A 12,252-nucleotide genomic window follows, 5' to 3' on the forward strand; every position below is an offset into this window, starting at 1 on the left:
TATATATATATATATATGAACTGCTCACTTGATGAAGCGGTTATAGGCAGATGGGACTCTCTGTCTTTTCTCCGGAGCTGGCGATTGCAAATCCAAGGGCAAAGACAAAACGAAAATAAACTCAGACAGAAAGAGACAAACATACATTAAATTCACTTCACTGTCTTTTTCTTTCTTTGCATTGACATCATCGTCGTGCGCTCTCTCTCTCTCTCTCTCTCTCTCTCTCTCTCTCTCTCTCTCTCTCTCTCTTCCTCCTCTTTTTAGCCATACCCGTCCACATACAAATTTACATAGATTCTTTTTCTCTATATTTCCGGGGGATAAAGCCCTCTTTCTGTTGCTTTACCCTAATTTAACAAAGACAAGAAGCCGTCGATAATCAAAACAAGATGGACTTTAATTAGCCACATAACCGGTGAGTAAATCAATAAATAGAACAAGGGTAGAAGAGAAATCAGTTGATTCGAGTATATTTTCATTGACTTTCAGACATCCAAACAGTTTTCAGAGCAGGACTCTTCCTGGTAACTGAGAATATTAGCTCAGAAATGTGAATCCTTATGCAATGCAACAATAAACTACTGTAGGTGGGACTTCCTAGATATCTTGTGCAGACACATATGCGCACACACATATATGTATATATATGTATATATGTGCGTATCGATGATTGACTTTTTCCTCATTATAGTGTTTTGAGGCAGGAAGGCCTGTTCATGACCCTAAGTGTCGAATCATGATGAGAAAAAGGAGAACAAACGATAAGAAGAGAAATGGTCTTACGTCGGTTGACTGGTGGTGCTTTCGGAATCTCAAGTTGTTGATCAAGGCCTCGAATATCCATGAAGGACGGTATGTCATTTGGGCTTGGATGCTGATTCACCAGCATATTCACGTTTGATGGCGCATCTCTTAGCTCCTCCTGGAAATTAAATAAAGAAACCCCATATATATGTGAAAGAACTGTTCCAAACACGAAAACCCTAATTAAAGAACCTGCATATGGTGCCCTTCTAAAAGCATATAAAGGTGGCGAATGAAGTTTCTTCTTTACAAGAATGTTCTGGGGATTGAAGAAGGAGTGAGGGCCGAGCTGAAGCTGGTTCGCCGTCGGAATGAGGAGAGAGCGCATGTTGACGGACAGGAGATTGGTACAGTAACCACATCGAACAGTGACGACCTTGAACATGCTCGTGTAAGGAACACTGACCTAAATTACACAAAAATGGAAAACAAACAAACTCAAGTCCCGTGCATAAATACCCTTAGGGCGACCAAGAAAGCCTCGAGAAGAAGACGATATAAGAGGAGATTTCTGAGAGAGAGAGAGTAAGAGGTTATACCGCGAGGACAGTGTTACAAAAGTCGCATTGGACATAACAGAGGTGGTCGGAAGGGGAGAGGTGGTCCGGTGAAAAAGCAGCTGAAGGGGAAGACATGGACATTGACATGCTTTTCTTCTTGTTGTTGTTGATCGATCTCCTTTTTGGGTGTGTTTGGATTTGATTGATTGATGGATATTTGACGGATCAGAGGATTCTTGATAAGAGAAAATATATATTTAGAACCCCACCTTCATCTGATCCTCTGGATTGTTGGGTTGCTGTTTATTATACCACAAAGGAAGAGAGAGATAGAAGGGGGCTAAGGTAGACAGAGAATGAGATATGGAGAGAGAGAGAGAGAGATGGGTTTGATAAAGTAGCATAAAGTTTTCTGGCTCTCTCTCTCTTGGTATTGTAATATTTTGTCAATATAATTAAATTTTATTGGATTTACTGTGTATATTTCATTCAACGGAATGTAATTGTAACATACTTAGATGAATATTCAAATCATATATCTTATATTAAAATGTGGACAAATGGGTATATAAATCCTACAGAAAAACATGTTCTAGTCAGAATACAAGGACAAGAAAACCAAAAGACCGTTTTGTTACAAATCACGTTTAGTATCAATTTTTGTTGGCAATTATGACTGAACAGATCCTGTCATTGGACAACATGTGTGACCTTTTTTCCCAAATGCTTAACATGTGAAGATTTTGCATTTAGAATCCCCCCCCCCCACCTCCCTACACCTACACCATTGCATATATATGTTATATAGTTAAGTTGCATTCTCAAACATAAAATCTTTTAAGATTCCAATAGACTGGCTTGAATAATAATCTAGTGACCATGTATTTGATCCAATGAAAATGAAAAATTCCTTGAATTGTGTCTTATTAATGTCGGGTTCATTTTTTTCCTTTACATCATACATCGAATATAAGATACAGAATGCAATGGGACTAGGGATTAACGTATTCGGCTCAGAAAAAAGAATGATTCGACCTCATAGTCATAGAAAACATTCACGAGCTAGGGATTGGTAAACACGTGAAAGTTGAAACGGCGAATTAAGCTCAAGGGCAAAATAATGCAGTTGTGGAATCCGCACTTCCCAATGGGGGGAGAGAGAGAGGAAGAGAGAGAGGGAGAGAGAGAGAGAGATGCGAGTGTGTGTATGCAGAGGCGGCAGAGGTGGGGGGGCAGAAAGGGACGTGTGCATGGGAGTGATTAAGCGTCGCCTCATTCACCCGTTGTTTTCACTCCTTAACTACACTGCCACGCTTTTTCTTTCCTCGTTTCTCTACAATTCCTTTTCCTTTTCTGTTTTGTTTTTTCATAACCGTGAGAACCTTAACCTATCCTTCGTATGCGCATTGACAACATACACAATTTAATTTCATCACACGAGCATGCACACATATTGTATATGCACACATTAATAATGATCCATTTTTGTTAATTACATGCCTCTGTCTTTGATTGGGGCCATCATTAGATTTTTGGCCATTATGTGATTGTTTTCCTTATATGAAGAGGCTGTTTGAAAATTGGGAATCTTCAAATTATCGAAAGGGAACGTTTAACTGTTTTAAGTTACCCAAGTTTATACAAAAGCCCCCCCCCAAAAAAAAAATATGGACCATGCCCATAAACATTTACGGGTTTTAGTTTAACAAGTTCGTATTTATACTTCTAAAACAAAAGAAAATGTTTGAATATAGATATCTATTGGAATCGACATCCAAGAAATGCGTCGCGTCTTATATGACAAAATCAGCGGGCACGCATATATATATATACACACACCATATTGGTGAAAGCCACGGACAAAAGTCCACTAGCCATTAATTTCGATTGTTTGTTCTTTATTTCAACGAAACTCAATAAGTAACACTAGGATTGTAAAAAAAATACCAAGCCTTCCGTGTCTAGATACGAGGTAAAATTGATTACTCATGCCGGGAATGTAAAGAATAGATATAGAAAACAAGCATAGACTAGATTACTTTGGTTATTGCCCGAGAATTACATTCGCAAAGATCGAGAAATAAATAAACATATTTTCTATCGATGAATGGTGTAATCTGTAGAACACAAATCATCATTTGCGCACAAAACATGTAAATAATGTGTTAAATGACAAATTAGGGAGAAGGGAATTAGTACTTAGTAGTTAATGCGTGTGTGTTTTTAAAGAAAAAAGGCAATGGCGTCCATGTTGGTGATAACTTTCCGGGAAATGCATATACATCGTTAGGGTTAGCCCACAATTTTGTCGCAGTTTGAGCGGTGGGATTCCACCGATAGTACATACATACATATATACACACACATACAAGTGCATATGTACATATATATGTACTGAGATAATAGTTGACATTGATATTTCCCTGTTCTTTTTTTTTAATCGTGATATGCCATTGCCTATAACCCGCAAATCTATTATAGTACATATAATGAGAAAGTACGCACGATGTAATTGAAGATAGCTAAGCAATAATTCACACAGCCCATGTGTGTGTATATAATACATATATATATGCCCGGTATCCATAATAGCCGTACATGCATGTAGGCGTGAAAGCTAATAGCGACTAAATCCACCGAATGGCTGCGAATGGGAAAAAAACGAGACATGATGATATTATTTCAGCTTTATTTTCTCATTCAAATTGTATTTGCACGTACCACATAGCTACGGGGAATCAAATTCCGACGTATGTGCGTAGATACGTAGATACGTTGGTAATTACCAGAGTTTGAGTTTCCTTATACTGTACTAATTAAGGAATTGTTTCCTAAAAGAATTAGGATATTCAAAATTTTTAGAAAATCAGAATCCAAATGTCTCGAATTATATATTTTATTACCCAATCATATTCACAGTGTTGTAGCGTATCCGAACTTGAATATTCGCGAAATAAACTTTGGGTATCCGAATCCAAAATATTTTAAACATTTTCAACCAAAATTTTAAGATATATATCTATATACATAATCAAGTTTATACAAAATCTATTCAAAACATATTTATATCCAAAATATGTGCAAAAGTTATAAAAAAATCATACAAAAACTATCCAACAATTAACAATTATAAATCAAGTAGTATAAAATAATTTTCAAAAAATCAACTTATATATATGTAATAAAAATTATATATTCATTTCTTAAATAATAAGTTAAAAATGGAAATACAATAAAAATTGTTAAAGGACGAGTAAAAAATAATATATATATATATATATATATATATAATGGTATTTTCATAAATACTTTTAAACATAAAAGTAAAAGGATAGTTTTGTACATGTGAGATAATTATTTCGTACTTGAACCCGAATTCAAAATTTCGAGGTTTTTTTAATACCATTATCCGATCTCATGTCTCATCTTATCGGATATTCGAAATTTTAGGTACTCAACTCAGGTTGAGTCGAGTATCCGAAATTCAAGTTTTTTGTCTAGCCTTGACGCACATCAATGGCTGTGTCAAGCGACCATTGCATCCCTCAATATTTGCAATGGAGACTTCAAAACAAATTCATCAATCCATATATATATATATATAAGTGTGTGTGATGACATGAGTATATAAAACTATATATACATGTATACATGATTCGGAGATTTAAAACACATATATGAACTGCAAGATTCGGTGATCATTTAAAATTGTTTTGCCCGAGAAGTAACGAATTCTCGACAGAGCGAGGGGTAAAAGAGTGAATGAGAGAGGCACGGTAATTGGAGATGTTCTTACATAAATGCGTGGCTTCTTTTGGGGTCTGTTTTATGAAAATGTTGCAATACGTTGTGGGTTGTAATCCGTTTCATTTAAATTGTTTTGCCCGACAAGTAACGAATTCTATCGGATACCAAAGAAGGGTAAAAGGGTGAATCCAAAGGCATAGTAATTGGAGAAAGAGTCGATATTTACATGAATGCGTGGCTTCTTTGGGGGGGTTATAATAATTAATGGTTAATAAAATGAAAGTCCATGGCACTGTGACATAGTAGCATACAGTGCCGTTTCTGCAACATTTATAAAAAGGAAAGTACGGAACTTTTATATATTTATATATATATATATATGGCTCCAAAGCTATCATCTATTAGGGTTCATAGCTAAACATGTAGCCTTTCAGGCTCCTCCGAACCCTAAAGGTCCGTCCCATTGTCTAATTTCTCGCAGGGCTCGGACACGTGTCTTGTTTCAAAACCTTAAAAATTCCAACATGAATCACTATTTATAGTTTAAAATTAGGCGAAATCTCGTGAAAATATATAAACTTTACAAACTATAAAAATATACGAAAATTTTAATTTGATACATAAATACATTAGATATTAAAATATTAAAATATGCTAAAAAATATATATATAATCTGAAAATAATTTTCTACAGAGATCGGGATATTGAAATATTATTTCATCTATAAAATTATTTTAGATTTCAAGAGTTAAGTGTATTTATTTGTCAAATAAAAAAATTATATATTTTTTCACATTTTAAAAATTCGTGTAATTTGATAGGATTATCCTTTAAAATTATTACGTTGTAGTCATAAAAAAAAGTTGTAATTGCAATAAAGAAACAATAAACAAAATTGGTATTAGAGAGAAAAAAACAGCCCTATCCATGTGTGACACACATTGTGTGTTCTCTCTCGAACATGATTTATACATTGAAGAAAAAACGATTTTCTTTTTTAATAATGATGCAAAAAAAAAAAAAAGATTTGTACATATTGTGGCTTCGCATCTCCTGAAGTACCATGATATATACCTGAGTTCGAACCTTGAGAATCTAGGTGCCCGGTCGTATATATGCCATGACAAACTATCATATCGTTTTGATTTTTAAAATTTTAAAATTTATTTCGAGTCATTATTTTTTCATTTAGCTAAAAAGAGAAACTGCGTCTCGTCCGATGCATGGTCTGTTTGTTGACCTAGAAGTCGTTAGAACAGGTGCCCCGTTGGGAAGCGTTAGAACCAAAAAGTACGGAATCGAACGATGTTTTTTTTTTGCAAATGTCTGATCTCAATAGTGGGTGAGACAATGCGACCCACCGCATGCTCAGGCAAATAAATATACAACGTGCAGCAAAATTGCCGGGCCCTCGTTATTATGATAACCCATTTCTTGTGTGTATATGTATTCATATATAGGCTTTGTATATAATTACCCTCTAATATTGTAGAACATACCCTGCTGGGGATTAATTATTAGTCTTCGTTCGAAGAATGACACACGACCGTTGTGGGGCTCAAACGTTGGACTACGAACATGTTTTTAGTGAAATCCTGAGATTGGATCATCAGTCAATGCAGGATGCTATGTATAAAATTTGCGCTGTCCCCACCCGCTGTTGAATTTTTCAGTAATGGGTTATTGTGATTATTTCTTTTGCTAACATATATTCCACATGACATGAACATTTGTTACCGTCTGAAGAAAAAAGTTACTGAAACAAAAATCCAGTGGGATACAGAGGAAGAGAGAGAGAGGGAGAACAGATAAAAAATAAGAGGGTAAAAACAGAGGAAAGCATGTCCGGAGGACCACTAGGTTCACAAAAATTTGGACCATTTGAATTTGGTGTATGGAAAGAAAGAGGCAAGAATCATGGGAGTCACATGGATACATATCCATCCCCCAAACCATCTCTCATCTGATGATGGGCGTGCAAAATGTGTTTGCACCAGTTTCACCCGTTATATATATAGATATATGTATGTATGTGTATATATGTATGTATGTACGTATACGTATATGTGTGTGTGTGTGTGATGATATCCTACATTCCAACAAAAAGAGAAGAGAAAAAGCAAAATTCTGGAGAAAACTTATCTAGGAAATTGAGGGGGCTGAGGAAGAAGATGGAACAAGAGCTCTATCTCGAAGTTAGGAACTTAACAAAGCTCTTGTGCTATCACTGCCTATGAACATAACTCATGGAAACTTTTGCTATTTAGAGAGCCAGTAGATTATTAGAAACAACGTACAAGCAGCGATGACGGCAGAGAGGATAATCGTGTCCCGAGAACGTCTCCTTCTGATTGAGCCTATCAGACAGAACGAACAAAGGGTAACACCGTTTTCAAGAATTTCATTACAGGACGAGAGATATGAGAGAAGAAGGTCAGGAATGGATACCGAGCAGTCCGCGAATAACAGGGAACTTATCTCCGAGAAGTTTTACTTTCCCTTGAACATCTGCAAACATTGACCGTTGAGATCCCAAGACCGCTCGTGCCGCTTGAGCTTGATTAATGACTTCATCTATCTGCAACCAATTGAGACTCCAACTATTATTACCACAGTGAGTGAGTGATCCATAATGAATGGTGAAGAAATTGTTTAATCATTATGAGTTAACGTTAAAAGAACCCTTTTTTATTTGTTTTCCACATTCATGTTGCAACTGATCCTTAGAGAAAGCAAACTATGTGCAACTAATCACTTGAATCTTTTTATTCCCAAAGCATCAACCCTTCCAGACGACTGAGAAGGGGACTACAGAAAGAGTTATGTTACAGAGACAAATGACTGAGAAGAATCTTACTCACATGGGATATACTTCCGTGGATGGAAGCTCTCTCCCGTAAAACTTGCACGCCTGGTGACATACTTCCAGAAGCCTGAGAAAGGACAGCAGAAAGCCGAATTCCCCTCAAACTAAGACCGTGAACTCAAATCTTAAGAAGACAAGTTATCTAAATTTTTAACCTTATATTCACTAATGTCGTCTCTGACAGAACTTAAAAGCTCAGCGTGCTCCTTCATTGAGTTTATATTTCCCTTGATTCGTCGAAACTCCTAAGACATTAAATCCCAAAACATTGTAAATGAGAATGCAGCTACCAATGCGTATAGGTTCATATTCCTATAAGTACCACACAATAGGAAACACAAAAGCTCAAAGGCAAACAGCAGACAAAACTTTGACCGACAGTGCTACAAACAGAGTAGAACATGTTCACCTCATAACACATGACACATACCAGCAAAAGAAATATGGATTGCAGTGATCAATAACTTGCCTTCCCTGTGTAAGTGTGCCTTATGAAGAACTATTTCTCAACTCATGCACAAAATGTATTATGCATATATACAAATAGTGACACTGAGGCATTGTGGGTTGAAATTAAAACCGTGTTACTTCTTAAAGTTGAAATGAGAAATATCCATAATGCACAGACTATCGCAACTCCCGAATTTCATTTAGACCTCAACTTAGGAGACATAAAAAAAAACGAAATCCACCAGAATAGAGGAAAAAAGGAGGAAAAGACAACTAGAAGAAAACCTGGGTATATTCATGGAGTATATCCCTGTGCCTTGCCAGCTTTTGGGTAACTGATGTTGTCGGAGCTGCTGATGCAGCGCATCTGCTCATAGAGTCATTTATATCCAAGAGGTTCTCTAGCAATGATTGGATTTCCATCTCCATTGACTTCCATGATCTTCCAGATCCCACAGTTGGAGATCCAGTGTCAATGTGCCCTGAGACCAAAGGATATAAGCTTGTAAAGAAAGGAAACTGAACCTTCCATTTAAAGAATTCCTTAATTCATGCTAACAACTCTTTTAACTATAAATGTGATGCAAAGGAGAAATCCTCTATAAGCAACAACACACAGAAACAGAGTTTATAGGCAAAACTTGCCTCTGGCAGAGTACCCCCCTAAAGAAGTAATGAGGTTACTATTACACATATCCACTTTCAGAAGAGTCAATTACATTTCAGAAAAGCACGACACATATACCGGGGAAGCACTATCTAATGGGAGTTTACTCTTTCCAATCTCAACCAAACATTTGGCGATCTCGTATCGGATGCAGGAACACTCCGATCCATCAATTTCATCATATAAAGTTATAAACACAATAAATGACACCTAAGAACCAATGATCTAGAATCAGTAACTAACGAAACAAGTGCATTGAACGGAAGCGTCAAGATAAAATTGGGAGACAAGCCCCTGCGATGAACTAAGCATACAGAAACTACAACAGAGACTGATAAACATAGAATTCAGCACAGATATCATTCCGAATTCCCTAATTGATCACATTCCAGATTTCTAATCCTACCGCAGAAACAGAAGTCGACAAAAATGAATCAAACAAGGAAACAATAGCCACGACGAGAACAGACCTCCTTGGTTGAACCTCGCGCCAAGCTTGGCATACGAAGAGAGCTTAACGTCGAGATCGCCTTCGATCTTACGAGCTTCTCTCCGGAGTTCCTCCCATCCCGATTCCTGCAGATCCAGACTCGAGTCCATCATCTCCGACCTTCACCTATTTCAGATATCGGCTCCTCCGACGGCTCCACGGAGAACCAATGCAGGAGCTCCGTACAGTGACCACCGAGACGACGATCGGGTTAGAAATTAGAACATGAGCAAGCAAACAAGTTCTCTTCTCTCAAACGGGGAAGAAAGAGATGAATCCTCGAAGATTGAATCTGGGCCGTCCATCAAGTTTAGTGATTCTTATTGGGCTTAATCTGGATATTTATTTCGGCCCATTAAAATAAATGAAACGAGAATTTTCACCGTAACCGTTTGGTTTTGGTCTTTTCGATCTGACCACACCATAATCCATTCTCTTCGACCTCTGTACAAAACGACGCGTGAAACGACCACGTAAATGAGCAGATAAAAACATTTAGCTTCTGGGGAAAGTTAACATATACAGAAGCGGTAATTCTAATTTCTTCTTCGATTGGGTTTTGGGTAGAACTCGGTGCTCTGTTGCCGATCGATCTGTAGAATCCGAGTGGCAGGTAATCCTCGCCGATGAATCTCTCTGTGCTCAATCTTCTGCTGTTTTGGTTGTCCGAAGAATCTTATGCTGAAAGCTGCTGGAGAATCTAGTTCTGTTGTGTTGCATTCGTATCTCGCTGGAGAATTCGGAACTTCCGGATCCAGTCGATTTAGGCTTGGGGTTGGTTGAATTTTTCTTTGGAATCGGCTAAAACGGACAATAGGTTCCATTTCCTTTCGATATTTACTGTAATTATCCAGGACCACATGAAGTTTCTTTTCTCAGTCCTAATTTAGATCGTTATTTCATAGGTTCACCGTTTAGCCTGTGGCAGCAGGAAGATTGTCGCATCTGAATTTCGGCAGCCATGGTGTCCTTCGAAATGAATGATCGGAAAAGTAAGTGCGGATTCATGCCTGTTTTTGTTGTGTTAAGCTGCTTTTCTGAGTAATTGTTGAATGGAAGGGATTCGAAGAACATTGATGTTCATGAATTATCGGAAAAGCAGGTGATGATCTTCTTTTATCCGTCTTTGTTCACAAAATAACCTATCTAACCTTTTGGGCTTTCTTCATGGTGTTCATGAATGAATTTGACAGTGAATGATAAGTAGTAACGCTTGAAAACCATTTAAATTGTATGCTACTAGGTTGTAGCAATTTCTGCAAATGAACTCGGTTTATAATATACATGTGAAGGATTTGGTGCAAGTTTATTTGGGTCCGAAAATTCTAACATGGCTTAAAATTTTGTGATGTGAATTTTGGAACAGAAATTGGGTTAGGGCTGACAGGATTTGGCATATTTTTCTCGTTTCTGGGAATCGTCTTCCTCTTCGATAAAGGACTACTTGCCATGGGAAATGTAAGTGTCTGGGAATCCTCTGTTCCTTCTGTTTTGGCTGCTTTTGTCTCGACCAAATTGAGAGCTAATCTCTTTTCCTTTTCTTTAGATCCTTTTCATCTCAGGGGTTAGCCTAACCATTGGTCTACAGTCTACCGTGCAGTTCTTCATGAAACGTCAAAATTTCAAGGTATCGTTGCTTTTCTTATGTGTGCATTCATTATCTCGTCTCCGAATGTTCCTTTCATATTTTCGTTTTGCTTCTGTTTCAATTCAGGGGACTGTTTCTTTTGGAGCTGGCTTCTTCTTTGTAGTAATCGGATGGCCTATTATGGGAATGATACTAGAGGCCTATGGTTTTATTGTACTCTTCAGGTCTGTATGTATTCCTTCTTTCTTACGGCTTGTGCATGTTGGAAATATTATACACTTGCTAACCTCTCGTTTTCTTTTTATATTTTCCTTTCAGCGGCTTCTGGCCAACGTTGGCAGTTTTCATTCAAAAGATACCAGTTCTTGGTTGGATCTTTCAACAACCGTATATAAGATCGGTATGCTTCAATCTCAAAACTCCCCCCCTCCCCTGCAAAAAGGGTTTCCTTTTCTCTAGAAAAGAAAAAAAAACATGAACTTTGTCGGTACAAATTTGACCTAGGACATTATGCATGGAGTACAAACCTTTCCTTAATTTTCACTTTGGTATGCACAAAAGGATCCTTAGTAAATCACTCGAATGTGACGAAACGGATGTAGAACTCATCCACGTAGAGAATGCTTAAAGGCCATGTAAGTTTAACTGTTTAAGCTTCTCCTTTCAACACCCGAGGTTTCAAAATATTGCATTCTTTTAGAGAAACAACCTTTTTTGTTTCAATAATTTAGTGTGCTGGATCTTATGTTCTGTCATTCAGGAAAGGAATTTGATTAAACTCGGTCCTCTGTTTCTGTGACTGATTGGCAGATCTTTGACAAGCACCGGGGGAAACGTGTACCGGTCTAGTCCCCGCAAACTTGGACAGACAATCACGAAGCTAAGACTGTGCGAAGTCTTTTTTTTTTTTTTGTGGTGGAAAATTCGGCCAAAATGTTACATGACAGTACATGAGAAAAAAAAAAAGGAACGTGGTGGAAAATGAGACGTGGCGGCTTTTGCCATTCGAACCTAGTGAAACAAAGAACTCAATTGGCAGAGACAAGATACGATGAAGCTGTGTGAAATTCATTTCGGCCGTGAGGATTTTCATGGCAAATCTAGCAGTTTTCCAATCCAACGGTCCGAAAGCTCTT

The 12,252-nt window shown here is 37.4% G+C and overlaps 3 protein-coding genes across 8 annotated transcripts in view; 1 reads left to right on the top strand and 2 right to left on the bottom strand.

The window, feature by feature from the left end:
• The window catches only part of LOC104817227 (axial regulator YABBY 1-like), a 3,364-nt gene extending 1,700 nt beyond the window's left edge, over positions 1 to 1,664 (bottom strand). The window contains exons 1-4 of one of the 2 annotated variants that reach the window (XM_019202951.1): positions 1,347 to 1,664; positions 1,058 to 1,213; positions 787 to 925; positions 29 to 77 (exon numbers count right to left, since the gene is read on the bottom strand). In XM_019202951.1, coding sequence (XP_019058496.1) covers positions 29 to 77; positions 787 to 925; positions 1,058 to 1,213; positions 1,347 to 1,454 — 452 coding nt within the window. In that variant the 5' untranslated portion in view covers positions 1,455 to 1,664. The remainder of the gene's footprint in view (positions 1 to 28; positions 78 to 786; positions 926 to 1,057; positions 1,214 to 1,346) is intronic. The other variant, XM_010546323.2, reaches the window with a different exon arrangement.
• Positions 1,665 to 7,157: 5,493 nt separating this feature from the next.
• LOC104817228 (Golgi SNAP receptor complex member 1-2-like) lies at positions 7,158 to 9,778 on the bottom strand. 2 transcript variants are annotated; one of them, XM_010546324.2, is made up of 6 exons: positions 9,509 to 9,777; positions 8,657 to 8,853; positions 8,077 to 8,166; positions 7,917 to 7,988; positions 7,504 to 7,633; positions 7,158 to 7,412 (listed from the first exon to the last, which is right to left on the bottom strand). In XM_010546324.2, exons 1-6 carry the CDS (start codon positions 9,639 to 9,641, stop codon positions 7,315 to 7,317), a joined length of 720 nt encoding a protein of 239 aa, XP_010544626.1. In that variant the 5' UTR covers positions 9,642 to 9,777; the 3' UTR covers positions 7,158 to 7,314. The 2 variants fall into 2 exon arrangements, with proteins under 2 accessions (XP_010544626.1, XP_010544627.1); XM_010546325.2 differs by lacking the exon at positions 8,077 to 8,166 and having other exon boundaries at positions 9,509 to 9,778.
• A 179-nt stretch (positions 9,779 to 9,957) lies between these two features.
• On the top strand, positions 9,958 to 12,161 carry LOC104817229 (vesicle transport protein GOT1-like). 4 transcript variants are annotated; one of them, XM_010546327.2, is made up of 7 exons: positions 9,958 to 10,345; positions 10,434 to 10,520; positions 10,895 to 10,986; positions 11,075 to 11,155; positions 11,243 to 11,340; positions 11,435 to 11,516; positions 11,927 to 12,161. In XM_010546327.2, exons 2-7 carry the CDS (start codon positions 10,490 to 10,492, stop codon positions 11,963 to 11,965), a joined length of 423 nt encoding a protein of 140 aa, XP_010544629.1. In that variant the 5' UTR covers positions 9,958 to 10,345; positions 10,434 to 10,489; the 3' UTR covers positions 11,966 to 12,161. The 4 variants fall into 4 exon arrangements, with proteins under 4 accessions (XP_010544629.1, XP_010544630.1, XP_010544628.1 ...); XM_010546328.2 differs by having other exon boundaries at positions 9,958 to 10,302; XM_010546326.1 differs by having other exon boundaries at positions 9,959 to 10,141.
• The last annotated feature ends 91 nt before the right edge of the window (positions 12,162 to 12,252 follow it).

Source organism: Tarenaya hassleriana, unplaced genomic scaffold, assembly GCF_000463585.1.
Source record: "Tarenaya hassleriana unplaced genomic scaffold, ASM46358v1 Cleome27, whole genome shotgun sequence".
Classification (NCBI taxonomy): Eukaryota; Viridiplantae; Streptophyta; class Magnoliopsida; order Brassicales; family Cleomaceae; genus Tarenaya; species Tarenaya hassleriana.

What these genes read in the sequence shown, in the direction of transcription:
- LOC104817228 (XM_010546324.2), bottom strand. Translation starts at nt 9,641, where the DNA reads ATGATGGACTCGAGTCTGGATCTGCAGGAATCGGGATGGGAGGAACTC. An exon ending in CGCGAGGTTCAACCAAGGAG is followed by an intron (nt 8,854 to 9,508) that starts GTCTGTTCTCGT and finishes CTTTGGTCTCAG; the next exon opens with GGCACATTGACACTGGATCT. An exon ending in TGTTATTCGCGGACTGCTCG is followed by an intron (nt 7,413 to 7,503) that starts GTATCCATTCCT and finishes TCTGTCTGATAG; the next exon opens with GCTCAATCAGAAGGAGACGT.
- LOC104817229 (XM_010546327.2), top strand. Translation starts at nt 10,490, where the DNA reads ATGGTGTCCTTCGAAATGAATGATCGGAAAA. An exon ending in GACTACTTGCCATGGGAAAT is followed by an intron (nt 10,987 to 11,074) that starts GTAAGTGTCTGG and finishes CCTTTTCTTTAG; the next exon opens with ATCCTTTTCATCTCAGGGGT. An exon ending in TGAAACGTCAAAATTTCAAG is followed by an intron (nt 11,156 to 11,242) that starts GTATCGTTGCTT and finishes GTTTCAATTCAG; the next exon opens with GGGACTGTTTCTTTTGGAGC.